Here is a 20,625-nt window from a genome sequence, read left to right as displayed (position 1 = left end):
TAACTTTTATCAGATAGCTATGCTCCTACAAGGACTAGAGTAGGCTGTTCCAGTATACAGCTTTCGTCATTGACCAGAGATAGTGAAGAGACTCACTAAGCATCAAAAGCTTATTTGAGCTGCTAACTGATAATGCTCATCAATTGCCAGCACAGACCTATTAATGAAGCCATAACAGGGATGAAAGCATGAAGCCCAACTCTTGGAGAAGCATGGTCAGCAATCCATCTAATGACAAAGTAATAAAGAAATGATTAAATCAAAAATCTTAATGTTTTATCATTTTGACAACTTTCACTATTCTCTGGAGAAATCTCCAAAGGATTCAGACCTTTCCTATCAATCACATTGCAATACCTACACAAATTGTAAACAAAACAGCTCCCTAAAAACAATTTCAGCATTCATTTGAAGATCCTTGCTACTTTGGGTTAAAGTCAAGCCTTGAAAATTGCTCAAATACAGTATGGAATGTTCTACAGTAATGGCTGCTAAGCCTCTCTCTTTTTTTTTTTTTTCTTTCTGCAGATTGATCTAATTAAAACCCTTGATAAACTTTATGGACTCTAATATTTCCAGCTGAGTGACTGAAACCAAGAGGGTGTGCCTCAAGGCAGCAAGGCAACAATGATAAGCAGCAGGTTAGCCACTAATTTCTCAGCCAGGGTAGATTGTGAAAGTGTGATGTTCTGATATCCAAGAAAGTGTTCAGGAGAGAATAGGATAAATCAAGTTTAATAACTCTGCTCCTAATTGTTCCCTCAATGCTCCACTCTAATTACTTGGAGAACTCTCCTGACTGTCACCTGATATTAAGTTGTTGGAGGCTGAGTGTGGAGCAGTGAGATAATCAATAAACATTTAGTGGGGAGAAGAATGAAGATCCCGTTAAGCAGTGGGAACCGGCAGCACCCAAAGCCCTTCTGCTCATGAGAAAACCTATGGGAGAGCCATAGTGATTGCAAAGCAATAATCCAAAGCACTGTTTTTAGGCCTTGAGGCCTTTAGGCAACAGTACATTTGAGAAAAAAAGGTTAACACGGTCACCCTAATTACAGCCCATTTTCACATACTTCATATATAAGCGAAGACAAGCCAATTAGGTAGAAAGGAAGATAAGGGAAGTTTTATTTGTATACTAATTAAACCCCTGATGAAATTAAAGGAAAAACATACAGCTCTGTAATTGTGTCTGAGAAAGGTCACTTCAGGTTCAGTTATCAGAAAAGCACAGCCTTGAGATATTTCACTTAATCCACAATATAGCTCTTATTTTGCTCCCCAGGTCTTAGTATTTACAAAAATAAGAAAATTTCAAAACCTGATAGTGCATTTATCTTGAAATGTTTCCTGTGGACAATTACAATTGTTAGAAAGTTAAGGCTGACTATGATAACAAGGATGGAGGTTTTAAAAACCTACTATGTCTGCACATAGTTTTGTGAAGATGCTGAGCTTTCACTTTCAAGCATAAGTGATTCTGAAACAACTTAGAAGCCAAACTCCAATTTATCGACATTTCATAAAATGACAGTTATTCATATAACTCAGACGTTTAGGCATTCAGGTACTCCTTCAGACTTCACTGCACTTCCTCTACAGTCCACCAAAATCTCATAGTTCGGTTAAGTTTTCATCAGCATCCATAAAGGGAGTTCCCTCTAGAGATATTTTAGATTTGGGCTTCTTTTTCTCCATAAACAGAGTGAAAAAACACTTGTTGGTGAGAACAGCATGTAACTGATAGCACTGAAGAAAAATCTAATTGGGTGTACATAGGGTGAGTTGAAAATTCTAAAAATAATTTTAACAATCTGTTTTTTCCTCAAAACCAGTTCCAAAAAGAAATGAAAGCTCAACATGTCCATTCTTTACCACTCTATTCAAAAGAAGAGAGATAATCATTCTAGATGAATGATGACAGTCATACAGTTTAAATTCATGCAAAGCATGTGGGACATATTTATACTGAGAGCATGTTTTCCAAGATCAGCAAAGCCAGGTCAAACTGCTTACTAAATTTGATATATACTACACAGAAACAACAACACAGCACTACAAGATACTGAAGTACGTGTGTTATAAACAGATCTGTGAAATTAAAGATTTTATATTCAGGATGAAATTTGGTATGCGCATTTTCCATCTAGATACAAAATACTATTTTTTAAAAGAACTATACATTGAATACCCCTTGTAAAGTTATTTTAGGTAAATACCAAATAACCGTCCACAGAAAAAGAATACAAAGCTAGGCCAGAATCCGTTCATCCATCAGCTAAAATATACTTCTCCACTGTCTCATTTTTCATAAAACGTAGGTCATACAAAGCATAGATGCCGACTGTCTTTTTTTTAGCTCTCTTTTCTATATCAAATCATTCAATCTGCCCAAATGCAGAAGTTAAAACTTGAGTTTTCAGTTGGTGAGTGAGAAATAATAGGCTGATAAAAGCATGTGAAAAAAAAATGCAAACACAACCTCACTGGTTAGCAAGACAGAAGAGTATTTAAAAATGAAAGAGAAGAACTCTGAACAGTTAATACTTGCCTTCTCATTGTTTGCTTTTGCACTTGGTGTATAAAACATTTAACAAAATGCATCATGACTATATATGAATCATGACTCTTCTGGAGTCCAAAATGCTTATTTAAATGGCTGATCAGGAAATGAAACTAAGAGGGAGTAAAAGAATCCTCCTGCCAAGGAAGAGAAATAACAGCTACTGTGCATACCCTTCTATCACAATGTACAGAAACTACAGATCTGACTGGAAAACTCACTGCTTTACCAAGCTCTACATAGGTACACTTGTTCTGTGGTGTTTTTTGTTTGTTTGTTTTTCTTTTATATCTAGGATTTTGCGTGTGTGTGCTCTTGTGTTTTGTTGTTGTTGTTGTTGTTTTGTCTTCCATGTTGTTTCTTTTAAAGATTATCAGTGACAATCAACAGAGAACTGACAATGTCTGGGCTGGACGAGCAGACAGTGAGGCAGGTCAAAAACTGAATGGCTGGGCTTAGCGAGTGGTGATCACTGGAATGAACTGGAGGCCAGGAATTAACAGTGTACCCCAGCAATCATTATCAAGTCTGGTCACATTTAACATCTTCATTAATGATCTGGATGACAGGGCAGAGTGCACCTTCAGCAAGTGTGTAGATGATAAAAGACTGGGAGGAGTAGCTGATATGCCAGAGGTTCATACTGCCATCCAGAGGGACCTCAACATGCTGGAGAAATGGACTGACAGAAACATGAAGTTGAACGAGAAGTGCAAATTTCTGGTGAGGAACAACCCCAGCCACTAGTGTATGCTGGGGGGCCCCCCAGCTGGAAAGCAGCTTGGCTGAAAAGGACCTAGGGGTCCTGGTGGACACCAAGCTGAACATGCATCAGAACCATGCCCTTGTGACACAGAAGGCTGCACCACATGCAGCATCACATTGAAGGAGGTGATCCTACCCCTCTTCTCAGCACTGATGAGGCCACATCTGGAGCTCTGAACTCCCTGGTGCAACAGAGATGCAGCTGCTGGAGGGAGTCCAGTGAAGGGCCACAATGACCAAGAAAGGACTGGAGTTTCCCTCCTATGTGGAAATGCTGAGAGAGCTGGGACTGTTCAGCTTGGAGAAGAGAAGCTTTTAATGCTACCAAGTGGTAAGAGCAGAAGTAGTAGTATCTTGCAAAAATTTCCCAAGAGCTCAGGGTAAATAGCTGCTCAGGATAACAGGCAGAAAAAAAGTTGGAAGCCTACAAAAGTTTCTAGCCAAGAGAAGGTCCAATTATTAGTGAGCAACATCAGATCAATACGCTGGCCTTTAAGAGAAAGTTTAAACTAGTCTAATTTGGTTATGTTCAGTTATCAATTCAGAAGTTATCAGCATTCAGCTGATCAGTTATCAGTTATCAGCATTCAGAAGGCATGCATTACTGCCTAAACTAAATCTTTTTAAGTGGCCTTCTTCCAATGATTTATTTTGCTTTTTATATTCAAGTAAAACTAACATTCACTATTGTTACTAGTATAACACACTGCTCTTCATGAATGTCTTATTAGTATGTCTTACTGTTCTTTATCAGATAAGAAGACATCTTTAGAAATAACTGTATATGTTTTTTCACCCTAAACGCAAACATTATTGTGTAGTTATTACTTTAGGAAAATAACATCAGTTTCAAGAACAAAAATGAGAACTATATTTATATGTTTATATTTCAATGGCCACAAGCATTGCAAGTTCCATTATTCCCTTGGTTTCTAGCCATACAAGAGCACCATGGGGAAATTTTGGTCGCAAATAGACAGTCTGTTAAGATGCCTAGTGGGGCTCCCTGATAAAGTGGACGTTCACTCTGCTTTTGATCACTCTTGTAAATTCAATGCTGTCAGCAAATGCAATCTTCAGGATAGCCTATGGGTGCCCCTCAAAAGACAGTCTACAGATAACCTAGAGAAATCTTGGATCTTTTGAAGGTCCAAACACAAACCATACAAATGTAGCAACAGTTAATAGTAAATACACATATTTAATGTCAACTGTATTCTCAGTGTGCATATCTGCAATGGAAATTAAATTATGCTAATTCAAACTACACAGTTGAATTTCCACAGTTTGTTTTAAATTCTTTGTTATCAAGAACAAATCAAAACAAAATATTTCGGATGAAAAATCTTAGGGAAAGAAGTTCTGTGGCAAAGAAAAAAAAATCATAGCTGAGACTTCTCATCAATACATGAAAAAGAACATCTAAGGCATACATTTAGAAATATAACAACAAACAAGATGGATTTAGACTTCTCAACTGGAAACCAAACTCTGCAATATCAACATACTGTATCTGGATTCACAGTGTGTTTCAGAGTGACTGCAGTAGTGTCTTAAAACAGTTTGAAATGAACTCCATGTGGCTGTTGTGCTCTTGCAAAACAGAACTAACCTGAGGCTGACCACCCATGACATCCTTTCAATAACAAATGTTTTCACATGCCCTTTAAACTCCTCTAGAAAAAGAAACATGAGTGTATTCAAAAAGACATTTGAATGAGATGTATCTGCTTTGCAGAAGAAGCAGCGATTTATTTTTATTTTTTTTAACCTCTTTGCTGCTGGACCTTCAGTCTTAAAACAGCAATCTTTTCACAATCTGGCATTCTGAGCAATGACATACATGATGACTCTTCTCTGAAGTATGTGGTGTAGCACAGAAGCAATTAAACATACCTTACAGATCACAGTTTATCTAACAAAGTACTAAATGGCTTGTCTTTGAAAGTGCCTCATGTAATGAGATAACAGAAGGTAAGTGGGGCTACTAAGCAAAACATTAACACTAATCAGCAAAATAATTTTAACAGATAACCAACAAAGCAGTGGTGAATTAAGGAATACTTTCAGACATGTTTTCACATTTCTGATACAGTATTGGGTACAATTGTCTGTGATTGCTCTGTGTAAGAAAACCCCATAATATTAGAACACAAATTATACAACCATACAACATAACTAAGGCTTTACCAAATCATTATCATAAAGTCAAGTAGTAATCTAAAGAAAACTAGATGTAAAATGATTGTGCACGTGGCTCAAAAAGCACTTGTAATATACAGTTACTCTACAAGATCTAGAACCTAAATAGTAAAAAATATTTCAATTTAAAAAATAAAATCAGGAGAGTCATTCAATTGATAAGAAAATGTATATATTTTCATCTTGCAAGAGAATTTTCTTAGACAAATTATCAGAAATTGTAGGCACTCACATTCTGAAAATGAATGTCCTTACCTATATACATCTAGATAGTCCATTTGTTAACTGAAGCACCATTCAGACATACAAGCAAGTATCTTGCTAGTAGTACTAGCAAGCAAAAACATCAGTGTTAAGATGTGTTTGTAGTCCAAAAGCCTAAGTACAACATGTTAGCTAGGTACATCACCGCATTTGAGCAGAAATATAAGTTGAAAAGCCATTTCAAATGATGGACACCCTTGTGAATACCAAGATGCACTGGGCCATTCAGACATACCCCAATTCAATCAAAGATAATAATGAAACCCTACTTCTAAACAACATTTTGGAAAATGCTAATAAGCATAACAAATTTATGCACCTGACAATCTAGAAATTTATATTGTATTGTGAGCTAAGTGAATTATGTTAGTATTAGCAGAAAGCTGCAGAGAAGAATCACACCAACATAAAAAATAATCAAAGACAATTTTAGAAAAGCTTAGGCTTAATCATTCTGAGATCTCAGTGGATTAAAAAAGGAAGGAAGGAAGGAAGGAAGGAAGGAAGGAAGGAAGGAAGGAAGGAAGGGAGGGAGGGAGGGAGGGAGGGAGGGAGGATGTTAAATGACTACAAATTTTTGAATTCATATGCTTGGTGGTACGACTATAATATCATTCCTTGTTCATCTCTGACGTGCTACCTCTTCTCCTGCCACTGATTCCCTTGCACGTTTTTTGTGTTTTTTTTTTTTTTTTTTTTTGACATTTCAGAAACCTGGATCACTACAAATAATGGAGGTGGGTTTCTTTGCTGTTAAAAAAGGACAGATGTTTCTTCATTGCCCTTAGAAAAAGTGAATTCCTCTGCTACCTTAAAAGCTAACCCTTTGCAGTTGCAGGCTAGACAGCCCTGCAGCAGCAGCAACAGCTTTTCCGTGCTCTGGTAGTGTCATGCTGTCAAATTAGTTACTTACATGCCACAGAAAAGACAATTCTATTTTTTGCCATTGTTACATTTTTTACTCTGACAGAGCCCCTGCCTTATAGTTCTTACAGTGCAAGACTATAAAAAAGATGGTAGATACTTGATACTATAAAAGAGGACTTCTCATAATTTTCTCATGTTCCTGTACAGAAGTCAACTACCAAACTTTACAGGTGCAACTGTCATACTGCTGACACCACCTTCTGCTATATACAAGCATCTGCAATACTGTTGCTTAATTGTGCTACATATTATCTAACTGTGCACCTTTATAAACAGTGTACTATATAAGGTATACATGATCCTTACCCTTTATTATGGTTTACAAGTGCTACTGCATGGTACGGTACATACACAGAAATACTTAGTTGGGTATAGAACCACAGAATAACCTAGCATTGCCAAGTCTACCACTCGACCAGGTCTCTAAGCTCCACATCTATACGTTTCTTGAAAACCTCCAGGGATGGTGGCTCAACCACTTCCCTGTGCAGCCTGTTCCAGCATCGCACAACCCCTTCAGCAAAGAAACTTTTCTTCATCATATCTGTGATGACACAACATACTCCTCTGACTTGAGCTTCACTGTAGGTAAACTGATTTCCAACCATCTGCCTCTGGTTATGTCCTATTGGTCTTAATAAATCTTCTGTTATCAGTGACATTTCTAAATCCAGGAACAGAGTATTGCAAGTTCTCAAAAATATTTTTCCATTGCATCTGCACCACTGCATTTGTTTGGAATATTTTTAAATCACAACAGCTACTTAAGATAATTCAGCAGCAGAGAGAAACAACATTAATGAAAAGATCATCAGTGACAAAGGAATATTACCTACAATTTAAATAATCACAATTTCATTCCCGTCATTCATTTAAAAAGGTGTACACAGTGTGAAGCCAGCAGGAACGTGGACACAGGCTAAAAAAGCAACAGGGACACAGTAAGTCACACAGCACTCTGTTTCAGAACTAAATTGAAGAAACAAGTGTTATGAGATACTAGGGCTACCTACCACAGTCTTCACTTCAGACATTGGTTCAAAAGGGAGAACCCTAAAAAGCTTGATAATAGTTTCAAGAAATCTCCTAAACAGAACTTAATGTTCAATTCTGAGAAAGAAATTATACTTACCCTGAGTCCAATACACTCATTGTCCCCGCTGAGTTACTTAACTTTTCCTGCTGGAAGAGGCTGCTATACAACTCCACCCAACAGTGCTATGTTAGGGTGGGCCATCATGTCAGGCACTTACGGACAACACCAAGCACACCAATTTACACTGGCTAAAGTTTTAATATTGCTTCAGCAAAAGGTTTCCTTTCTCTTTAACTAAAAGGATTGATCAAATCCATTTTTTTTTTAAACATGGAACATTAAAGTGGGCTTAGGCAGATTTATCAGTTTATACAGCTTACACTCAAAGACTGTGTTCCCTTTCAGTAGAAGAGTTCTAACCACACTGCCCACATACGTAATTCAGGTAGATGTGTTTCTGCAGACAGTCCCAAATGCTGTTTAGGGAACGTATGCATATTTAATTTTAATATCATGCCACCCACACCCTACTGCATGAAGCATCTGCAGGGGGAAAACACACATACATGATTCTCTTTATCCCTTTTACTGTTTAAACCTCAATAAAACAGTAATGAATTTACATTATTACATAATACATAATTATATATATATTATGTTGCTTATAGATATATATGTACACACACAATATATCATTTCATACTAAAAAGATGTTTGTTTGTTTGTTTGTTTTTATGCAGGTCACCACTGTCCCTCCTTCATTAAAAACTGGAGAAGGGTCTTCTCAGCAGAAAGAACAAATAGAGTAAAACAATATTTAACAAATACAAAAGGCAACTTTAAATCATTCCATTTAAAAAGCTTCAAAGATTATCACAGTCCAATACTCAATAAGAACATCAAAGTACTATAAAGGTATACTGATTAGGTGTCTCCCTTCCCTCTGGATATGCTTTGTGGTGTACCAAGTGCCAACAGAGAACAAACTCTAAATGAGGAATACATTTTTCTGAGCGTGGTGCCCACAGATCCTGAAGCCAACATGATACTCACTGACAGCAATAAATCACTGCAACTATTAAATTGAATCACTATTTGCATTTTTCACAGTAATAAATGTGGCTTATTATCAAATACATTGGATATCATAAAAAACAATAACTTTATTGAACTTTTTTCCCTTTTTTCAAAAGAACACATTTTTTCATTCTCTCAGCTAAGAAGTGTTCTTGTACAAAAGCTAACTTGGAAAAATCTTGGGACTTACCTTAGAATTGAGAAGCTTAAATTAGTCATTTTTAAATCACTTAATTACTTATTTTATAGTCCACAGACAAAAAAAAATAATGTGGGTTTACTTCAGCTGAAAACTTTTTAAAACTATTTTACTAAGACAGTAATAAGATTCAAGCGGCAAGCTTGAAGACCTTCAATAGGTTTCCCATAATACATACTGTAAGCTTCTTTGAATTAGTTATCCTTCTACACTCTTGAAGAGCTTCCACACTTATCCTGATAAAAAGAAATCATAGGTATAGGTATTGGAAGCCGACAGTGGTAGAAAATATGAGGGGATAAAAAAACCACCAACAACTTGCCCTTGAAAATCAACCAATACCTAATAAACATACAACCCAATTAAATTCAAAATCCAGCTTACAAGAAAGTTAGACATAACTGCTTTCACTGTATGTACCTAAGAAAGGGGGGAAAATACAAAGGAATGCATCTCTTAGTTTAGTCTAAACCTAGATATACCTCGTTATATTCAAATAGGTATTTAAGAGTTAGTTACTTAAGGTTTCACAAGAAGATAGATCTTTGGACAGTTAACTTCACACAAGTAGAAAGAGAGATCATGGGAAAACCTGACTAAGGTGAAAAAATAAAGGGGCCCTAGAGACAGTCTAGTTAAGCAGCAGCAAGAAGCAAATCTTCGTATAAAGGGCTTGTGTATCAAGAACCTTTACAGCAGAAAGCCCTACACGTTGATATCTAAATGACCAGCAAAAAATGGGTTTAGAACGTTAAAAAAAAAAAAAAAGCTGTTTCAAGGATCTATTGATTTCCTCTGCACATCTCAAGGTAACAAAGTTACTTTGTAGTTGAGCCAATAAAATAACAGATCTCCCAGGAACTGGATTTTAATATGAAGCTTTTCTGTATTCTTGAATGAAAACTGAAAGATAGTTGAAGGTCTTGAAATAACAGGAATATGTGGTATGTAAGTACATACACTTAATAACCACACACTGTAATTATGCAATAATTCCATTTTTCTTCCGAATTACATGTCAATAAATCTTTCTCACTGCATTATAAATTCCAAGGTCATGGACAGAGGTGTTTATTATTATAATTACAATTCAGCAATAAAACCATTAAGCCTTTAGATCCTGATATTTTTCCATTTATTTTCCCCTTCACCAAAGGGAGAAATAGTTCCTAGAGACAGAATGCCTGGAAAATATTGGACTATTACTTTTAAAGGACCACAAAAACACTCTGCCTCATTCAATTACTTTCTAAATAAAGAAAAAATAAATAATTTTTGACAGATGTCAGATTTTTTATATTATTTTTTAATAACAATGTACCAAACAGACTTCAAGTACTCCCTGAAATGGGCAACATTATTACACTGTAAAGATATAAATAAAGGCATTCTAGATTTCACTGTGTATCAGTCATTAATAAATTTAACCCAAAACTGCAAGGTCTCAGCCATCTGTTCAGAAGTAATTTACAGACCAAACTATTGTTACTTGCAATTCTTGTTTCCACATTAGTTGCACTATTTCTAGACAAAATTCTACCTGTCTTGGTCACTTGCCTTACTGGAAGGCTGCTTATGTGCATAATTAGTAAAAACAGCTGCTGAAATCAGAATGCTGAATTAGACCAGCATGATCAAACTAATTCCATAATTTTCTATAGAAAGAAAAACTTATTTTCCTTCCTGTTGAATGAAAAAAAAGAGAGAAAGAGAAGGAGAAAGAGGAAGAGGAAGAGAGAAAGAGAAAAAGTAATAAAAAAAAATAAAATTAAAAAAAAAACTTTTTCTTAGTTGGAAATTAACTCCTAGTCTTAATTAGCTTAAAGATTAACTTAAGTGATCTTATGCAGTTATGACTTATTTCAGAGTTCTTTTTCAGTGCCTAAGTTACATCATAATTGTCATAATGGTGAGAGCATCTACCTCAGTTATCTTCAACTGTTTGACACATTAAAAATAAAATACAACATAAGGGCTTGGTGGTTTTTTTATTAGATAAATAATCTTTATTACCTGATGAGTTTTAGCATAATGTCTAACTGGCAATTCTTTTCACTGTTCTGTCATTGTAAAATAGATGTCATTTTGGAGATTATTTTCTTTAAGGGTAATATAGAATTTGCCAAACAGCTGCTTAATATTCTTAATGTTAACCAATAAACATTTTCTAGTAGAACAATATAAAAAATAACAAAATGCTCACTTGATACGAAGTATTCCAACTGCAACATAAAGTCTTAAATTTCAGTGAATTATTACTGGCATATTCAACTCACAAAACTGGACAAGAAGAGGAACTGCTGAAGAATGAAACAGTAAAAAAAAAATGCAATGCCAATATCATTTTAAAATAGGAGCTTCTAAGTGAATTATGTTTGACTGATGCAAAAATTTTTATTGTACTGAACTTCATGTTCAGTAACACACACACTAGCACATAACTGCAAACTTTGTTATTTCTCCTGTTCTGCTGATTAACTACATATCTTCCAGAAAGCCTGACTCAGAAAAGCTACAGCAGACCAGACCTTCAACAACTTAGTTGCTGGATTGTTCATTGATGACTCTAGAGCAAGCATGACACTTTTCTAACCACCATGTACTGACCTCAGTCCCTCCAGACAACTTGTGCTGATACTGATGAATGTTCTAGGCACACAACAAAGGAAATACACAGACCTAACAATCTGACTGTAAAGATAGCTCAGTGAGGAAATTCAGAGGATCAATATTTTTAATGAGGTGATCCCCAAAGTGGAAAAAGGACAGGGCAATCCTTGGATCCTGAATGTTAGAGGCTTACCAGAGAAGCAAAGGAAGGACAGCTGTACAATAGAACATACAGACCCACTTTCAAAATGCTAAACAGAGTACAGTTATTTCTCTCTAAGAAAAGATTTAATTCACAAATTGGTGATTTTTTTTTTTAAGCAATCAGAAAGACAGTAAGATGTTAACATGGACAAACATCATGAAGAGATATATCGGAAATGTAGATTGAGAAATAGAATGCAGTCTTCAAGACCATTGGTGTCTTTTTCTTGACTGTCAGGTGAAGCTCTCAGGTTCACTCCACAACAGGATGCTCTCTATTTGACTAATCTGTTGTGTAAGGACAGTGTCTGCTAGGAGTAAGCCTGGGAAGACTGTGCCTTCCCACATTCCTAAGTCGTGCAATGCAGTACAATTTTTAAACAAGAAATCACAAAGGGCCACCTTCAGGACTTTAGTAGACCTAACTCTTTGAAGACTGTCTACGTAAGTAGTTATCAGTAGTGGAAGTTATGTAACAGAGCAGGAGAATGAGCACGCTCACGTATTTTACAAATACTGTTAATGCAAATTGAAATACATGACAAAGCTGTTTAACCTGTAATTTATTATAATAAAACATATGATGACCTCTTTTGACTAAGAATAGTGCAGACAGCAATGCTAATCCATTCTTAGCTACTTTATAAATTATTTAGATGTTCAGAACAGATTATGGAAACTAAAAAAATAATAATAATAATTAATGAATTATGAATCTTAGTTGCTAACCTGTTCAGAAGGGAGCTTGCTTTCCTTTAACATACTAAATTTGATTAATACTAAGTTTCCAGTAAGTTGGACACTAGCAGTAACAAGCCACATTGCTTTCTTTAAAGAACAGCCTTAATTTGATTTAATTGAGCATGGCACAGAAATGCACGTTCTTGCCAAAGTGACAAATAAGTTCCTGGGAATCAAAAGTACAGCTCAGTACAGCCAAATCCTAACACCCTTTCAAATTCTGTTGCCAGAGAGTTTAATACAAATCCCCCAAATATTACTCTTTTTACGCTGGCTGCAGTCTTCACTGTTCTATTTGAAAAGCAAGAAAATCACTTTGAGTACAGAGCTGCACTTTACATCTGCAGGGAGAAAACAAGAAAAGCCAAAGCTCAACCTGAGCTGACACTGGACAGTGCGGTGTCAGGCAATGAAAAAGGCTTCTTCCAGTCTTTTCAACGTCAACAGCAAGAGAAGGTCAAAACATTGGACTGATAACTTGAAGCATATGATCACCTAACAAGTAAGGAGGAGGAAAAAGCAGAGGCATTTAATGCCTTTTTCACCCCAGCATTTAACAGCAACAACAGATCTTGGGCTCCCCTGACCTTGGAGTTGGAGGACCATGACTGGGAGAGCAGTGACTTTCTATCTGTGGTCACTGACACCGTAAGGGAACAGTTGTATCAGCTCAATGTTCATAAGTCCATAGGGCCTGATGGGATTCACCCCTGGGCACTGAAGGCATTAGCGGATGTTATAGAAGGAATCCTCTCAACCATTTACCTGCTGACTGCAAGCTAGCCAGTGTTATACCCTACACCTACAGGAAGGGCATGAGAGAAGATGCAGGAAACTACAGACCTCTTGGTCTAACCTCAGTCCCTGGAAAAGTTATGGAGAACATTATCAGGTATGGTCAACATGGGTTCATTAACAGGAAGTCCTGCCTTACTAATATGATTTCCTTCTATGATAAGGTCATGTGCCGGTGGATGAAGGGAAGGCAGTGGATTTCCAACAGTAGAGTTCAAAGGGTTGTAATGAGTGGGGCTGCATCCAGCTGGCAGATGGGCACTAGTGGTGTTTCTCAGGGCTGGTTCTGTTAAGTGTTTGTATCAATGATTTGGATACAGGGATGGAGTGTATCCTTAGCAAGTTTGCTGATGATATTTAACTGGGAGCTGCTGTTGGCTCACAGCAGGAACAAGAGGTCTTCCAGACAGATCAAGATACACTGGAGCATTGAGCAATCATGAAAGGCATGAAATTCAACAAGGGTAAACGTCGGGTACTGCACCTGGTACTGAGTAATGCTGTTCATAGGCACAGTTTTGGAGACCAGTGGCTGGAGAGCAGCCCTGCAGAACGGGACCTGGGGGTGCTGGTCAACAGCAGGTTCAACACAAGCCGGCTGTGTGCCCTGATAGCCAAAAGGGCAAACTGCATTTTGGGGTGCATTAACACAGCATAGCACATAGAAGTGATTCTCCCTCTATATTTAGCATTAGTGCAGCCTCACCTTGAATACTGTGTGCAGGTCTGTGCAGGGAGGTGCCCCTCTCTGCTCCTGGTCACCCATGGCAGGGCGCAAGGGCACGGCACGGAGCTGCACCAGGGCAGGGCCAGGCTGGGCATTAGGAAACATTTCTGTGCCATGAGGGTGGTCAGGCACTGGGACAGGCTTCCTAGCCATGTGGTCGGTGCCCCGTGCCTCTCGGTGTTTACGAGGCATTTGGACAATGCCCCCAGTAACATGCTTTGGCTTTCAGAGAGCCCTGAGAAGGTCAGGAAGTTGGACTCCGTGGTCTTTGAGGGTTCCTTCCAACTGAACTTCTCTATTCTATTCCTCACATATGTTAAGCCTTTCTGTAAGTGGGAATGTGGCAATCATTTACAGAAACAGCCAACTATAAAACTGATTTTCAAAGCATGAGCAATGGTATTAATAAAAGAAATTGTATAGATAGTTGGAATTATTCTTGTCTATAAATATTTGAAGAGAAAAGGCAGAAAACCCCAGCAAATTATATATCACTTTCACCTAAAATCCACACCAAGAACAGAGCCTGCTCAGGAAAAACATCCACTTGAACAAATCTAGAAAACCCTCTCTCCATCAGAATCTAATTTATCTGGATTAATCTCTTCAGCAAGAGATTCTACCCCTTCTGAACACAGAATACGTATATAATGATTTAAATGAAATAGCTAGTGAAAGCAAACACTCCAAATCTTCCCACCAGAAAATGCTTTTCTGTGGTGGTATCAAAGCACCTGAACAAGACTACTTTCTCATACTATCATAAATCAACAGTAGCTTCACTAAATTCAACAGAGTAAATGAAACAAAAATTTAGTCAGGGTACAATCTTCTTCTGAAATATGTATTTCAGACTATTTTCAGGCAGATCAGTAGCAAGTTACATGATTTAGCATATATTGCAGTTGAAACCTGAAATGCACAGAGTTATTCATTGACAATTTACAGGACACGCTCCATAAATTAACGCTCAAAAATATATTGTTTTTGTTACATGTACTAACATCCCTAAAAGGAAGTAAATCTAAATATACACAGTGCCTGCCAATAGGAAGAAAAAGTATTTTAGTGGAATTAAGACATGCTTGTATAAGGAGTAAAAATTATGTCTGCTTTAGATGCCTCTTCAGCATTTGTGTAAAAAGTCTCTTCAAAGAAAAGGGAATTGGAGCTAGTAATTTACCTCATCTAATAAAAAAAATAAAAAATAAAGTGGTATAAAAGAGTTGCTTAGTTCCAGCTGACCTTGAAATGTAATTGGCTACCTCAGATGTCTCTATGGTATATGCCATTAAGAAGATAAAAATATATGGGATTAAAATCTGAACCGATAAAGCTAAGAAATTAAGTATTACTCCTTTAATAAGGCTATTTTATGAAAGTACATGAATACCAAAATATCTCCTTACTGATTTCTGTTGAAGAGTGGATAAGTTTCAAAATAAGTTATCAAAAGTACAAGTGTCAAATAGTTTATTTTTCCCCTTCTTACCACTACATAAATTACAAATGAAGACTTCAAGGCTAGTTTTTTTTTTTTCACTCCAAGATTCTCTGCTCTACAAGAAATCATTTGTACACTACTATATTACCCAGATTTTTGTATGTGCTTAGTCCAGACTGAAAGATTATTTCATATCTTAAAATGAAAGCATACTTTTCTATTTTTTATTCAGTGCAGCACCACCTTTTTCTATACTTAATACTATTAAACAGTTTAAATTGTAAAAGCACCAAGTTTTACAAGGTCAGTTTTATAAGCACCAATTACTAGAGATGAGATTATTTCTCTGTACTGTAAAATAAGAGCTACAAAAAAATAATTTTAGGTCACACAAAAGGATGAGCCAAGACAAGAGACGTGCCACTTAAAACATCAGGGCAGAGGCAGAGACCATTCATGCCTATCCTGAATACAGCTATGAAGAGAGAGGGATTGTGGTAAACTGTGGCGCAAAAAAGCTTAAAGACATTTTCTTCATAGAAGCTCATATGGTGCTATATTTTGGATTTGTGACCAAAACAGTGTTGATATCACTAATGTTTTATCTGTTGCTGAGCGCTGCTTCCACAAAGACTCCTGCTTCTCACACTGCCCTACCACTGAGGAGGATGGTGTTTCACAAGAAGCTGGGAGGGGACACAGCCAGGACAGCTGACCCCAACTAACCAAAGGAATAACCTGTACAATGTGAAGTATACAGCAATAAAAGCTGGGGGGAAAGAAGGAGGGAGGGAACATTTGGAGTTGTGATATTTGTAAAGTAACCACAACATATGACGGAGCCCTGCTTTCCTAGAAATGGCTCAGCATCTGCTTGCCAATAGGAAGTTGTGAACGAATTCCTTATTTTGCTTTACATGTGTGCACTGTGTTTGTTTGTTTGTTTTTAACTAAACTGTCTTTATCTCAGCCCATGAGTTTTCTCACTTTTACTGTTCCATTTCTCTTCCCTTTTCTGCAGGGGAGTGAGCCAGTGGCTGTGTGAGGCTCAACTGACTACTGGGGTTAAACCACAAAAAGCTCAAAGTAAAAAGAACTGGTTTTACCCCTTGGTAAGTAGTTTGTGTTAGACTGTCACTTGACTTTAGGAGGTATTTATTTAGCACAGGTTTGGAACTGTTTTTTGGGTTAACACAAAGACTGTAGAAAAACAACGATAAAAATTAAATGGAGATGATTTAGGAAGTGTGCATTATAAAATCAATATGCATGATAAGAGGTCAAGAAACACTAGATCTTGAATCTAGGTTGTCATACGACTACAACAGATTTTGTTTCCTTCTTTTATACAGTGACAGGCCTTTACAACCATAGTGCAATTTTACGCTAACTAGGGTAGCTAACATCAGGAAAGAATTAAGAGACAATCAATCAACTTTCTAATACCTAAACAGGAGTTAGTAACAAACTAGCTTTAATTGCTGCAGTTACCATGGGGCAAGTATGGTAAGTTCATTTAGTTAGTTCAAATTCATCCATGGAAAAAATTGAGAATTACAGGGTAATACATTTAGAAAAACAAACCAGTGTAAGTGGTCAAAGTTGCAGCTTTAAGGCTTATTTTGTCCACTTTTGTAGCCTTTGTCCTATCACAACAGCTAGATTGTTACATTGTACTGTATCTTTACAAGCTCCAGTAAGTTATAATCAAGCATTAAGTCAAGTTGTTCCAGTAGCCAACAACTGCTAGGGGGTTGCAGAAATAGTGTGCACTTCTGGAAAAGCACTGTCTGAAAAATAAAACATCTATCTTTTAATTAATAAAGCTCAGAAGCTGTTAAATCTTATTCAGTAACCAATAATCCATGTAATAGATTTGTTTAAAACTCGTTAGGCATTGGAATAGGCTGCCCAGGGAAGTGGTAGAGTCACCATCCCTGGAGGTCTTTAAAAGACGTTTAGATGTAGAGCTTAGTAATATGGTTTAGTGGAGGACTTGTTAGTGTTAGGTCAGAGGTTGGACTCGGTGATCTTGGAGGTCTCTTCCAACCTAAATGATTCTGTGATTCTGTGATATATTTTAAATGCTTACAATTGTCTTTGCCTCATCTCCTCCAAATAAATTCAAAGGAAGGATTTGCATATCAAGTCTAATATGGTGGAGTACCATACAGCAATGTATAAAGAGCAGAACCTAATGAAGATTTCATATAGCACCTGTGTTTTATTCCTTCCCTTCTTTATGATCCTAATATTCATTTTAAAAATTTTAATCAAGTATTTCCCAAACAAGCCTAATGGCTTATACATACTTCAGTTGCATCTGAAACAAACAAAAAAAAGCAATAGTATTAACAAGTAAACTGACTTAAACAGACGAATTTAATAGACTCTTACATTGAAATGAAACACCACCAGCTAGGGGCCTGGGAGGGGGGAAAACCATAAAAAATAAATGTTAAACTGCAAGTATCATTGCCTTTCCCTTTTAATGAGATAAGGCATTTTAGTAAATAATACTGCTGATGAAAACACTCCTTAATAACTTTAACAATATCTTTCAGCTTTCTCCACTGTGTACCACTGCAGACTGCAACTCTTTGCTGCAAGTTATCCTCCTTGACATCCATATTCATTGTTGTATTTTCCAAAATCTTTTTTTGACATTTAGGTTCTCTTTCTGCCTCTTGACCTCTCTTATCACTTCCTTCCTAAATCTTCCTCAGAATCGTAACTGCTTCTATTTCTCTAAATACTAGTGAGGCACTCTCTTCTGCTCAACTATCATTTCAGAGAAGAATACTGGGAGGTGGATAGTAGTAGTGGTGAAGAAGAGGAAGAAGCAGCAAAACTTGCTTTAAATTAAAAATAAGCAAAAGCTGCAGAGCTAAAGTCACCATGCATTACTGGCCTGTCAACACAATGTTTCTTCTGTTCCATGTTAGATATGCACCTTTTTTCAAAGCTCTTAGTCCCTTTCTGCTCCTTGATTTGTTATCAAAGATTCTGATAAGTTCTTTTCCCTCATTACTCATTATGTCAGGGGAAAAATTAAATTCTGATGAAAAAAAAAGAAGCTTTCTCTACTGTCATCTACCACATTCCAAACTGGCAAATGCGTTCTTTGTACTAAGATTACGTTCAGGAAACAACTAATCAAGGTTTTAAAATATTATAAGGATCTTTACCCCCCCAAAATAAAAAAACGTATTCTTGTATTTCTTCCTTCATTTTTTCTTCAGCCTTTTAACACCTCATGACAGCTAAAACTGCTGTCTCTTAAGTATCATGTAAACTTGAAATACTTCAGAGATTACTGTTGTACGCTCTCCACTCCCAAAAACAGAAAAGGGAACTTATATTTGAAGTTCCATCTTTAAAGTCTTTTCTGAGTACTATAAAACTCCAATGGTATACATTCATCCACTCCTAACATTTTATTTGCACAAAACACAAAAGATTTGGTTTATTCACCAAAAGGAAAATTTCTGGTGCCTGTTTCATACGAATAATCATCTTACCTTTACAGTTTCACTTAAGACTTGATTTTTATCTGCTTCTTCACTGGAGTGCAATTCTAGTTTATTATTTAATTCCTGTAGCTGCTGTGCCTGTTCATTCAAAAGCACTTGTGCCTGATGCTCCCGATGTAATGCATTATTTAATTCTTCACATGCACTTTCAAACCTCTCGTGAGTGATCAATTTCTGATAAGGGAAATAAATTGTGTTTGATTGTGTAACCATTTTCATTTGTTCACAAGGTTGACTTCCAGAGTTCTACGTGCTAGCATATAAAATTCTAAAACAAAAGCATGCTTGAGATGAATACTTAGATTTTTGAACATGAAGACAGATCACTAAATACTAAATGGTACACAACTTTATTCACTGTATTTTTTCTAAAAAATGTTCAGGGTACTGTAAACACTAAGCATTAATTATTCTATCCAAATTAATATACCCAGATTGTAAAGAATTAATATTAAGAAGGAAATATGCAGATCAATGTCCAACATTTTAGTATGCATCTTATTAACCCTTGCAAACACCTGCCTGGATCCTTCTTCCCACACCCAATATGGTCCAGAGGAACAAATAATTCCTCACGGAAAACCATCCACATCTAAATGACAATCTAAAATGTGACAATCTCATCTAACTCTCCCAGAACTGTAAGGAGATAAAACCCAGTAAGAACGAAACTGAAGATGATTAGATAGCCTTGTTCATCTAAGTTAAAAATAATAATAATAATAATAACAACATTTTAAACCTAGGAACAGAAAGGAGAATGGATGTGAAATCATCTATTAAATAGTCTTGTTGGAAGTGTTTCGATTGGGTCACACTTACAGGTCTACCAGCTATGCCTCAGGATCAACTTTGGGCACTGTTACAGATCAGAGTTCCTACCCATTTACTTTCTCATATTGCTCAAACATGAGTTCAATTTTTAATGTAACCTACAGAAGATAAGCATAGGAAGAAACACGTCCAGTCAATCTCCAGTATGCAAAAGCAAGACAGGTTTCTTCCCTCCAATGCCCGCCAAAGGCACAGGTGCATGAGGATGATAGGGAACATACCAGCAACTGACAAAATGGAGTACTGGGGACAGAGAACTCATGTTGCAGGGCAGTAAGGACCTGAGAAGGATAAATCCCTCACACAGCTGGTTTTAAGTTGTTAAGGAACCTTTTTCTTGTTTCTTCTCATTCCTGCCAGACAGTGCTATGTACAGGTTAGTGGACCCAGACTGCTCAGGTAAATCATCTAGCTAATGCAAAGGTTCAGAGGAATTTGGTGCATAAACGCTATTTGGAGTGCAGAAAGGATTTTGTTTTGTTTTTTTTCCTTCCCAACCTCACTCCTTCAAGGAAACAGACACACTAAAATTTTCACTGACTAGCTCACAATACAACCCCATACTCAAAGATAGAGTAAAACATTTATCATAATGTTGAACAATATCAGCATAGAATTTAAAATATTACATTTATACTTTATGAGCTTGTCATGAACATTCATATTAAATACTCTCATTTTAAGTTTACTGTTTTGACATAGTA

General features: G+C 36.6%; 1 protein-coding gene across 9 annotated transcripts in view; it reads right to left on the bottom strand.

Annotated features, from left to right (window-relative positions):
• Positions 1–20,625, bottom strand: part of CCDC171 (coiled-coil domain containing 171) — a 168,116-nt gene that overhangs the window by 64,777 nt on the left and 82,714 nt on the right. For 7 of the 9 annotated variants that reach the window (XM_035569709.2, XM_035569708.2, XM_035569707.2 and 4 more), the window contains one exon: positions 19,076–19,261. In XM_035569709.2, coding sequence (XP_035425602.1) covers positions 19,076–19,261 — 186 coding nt within the window. Of the gene's footprint in view, positions 1–201; positions 229–7,553; positions 7,641–19,075; positions 19,262–20,625 lie in introns of those variants that run through there. The other 2 variants (XM_035569716.2, XM_035569717.2) reach the window with 2 other exon arrangements.

Source organism: Cygnus atratus, chromosome Z, assembly GCF_013377495.2.
Source record: "Cygnus atratus isolate AKBS03 ecotype Queensland, Australia chromosome Z, CAtr_DNAZoo_HiC_assembly, whole genome shotgun sequence".
Taxonomy (NCBI): Eukaryota; Metazoa; Chordata; class Aves; order Anseriformes; family Anatidae; genus Cygnus; species Cygnus atratus.
Note: the sequence above shows the minus strand (reverse complement) of the source record. Positions and strands in the feature narration are given on the sequence as shown.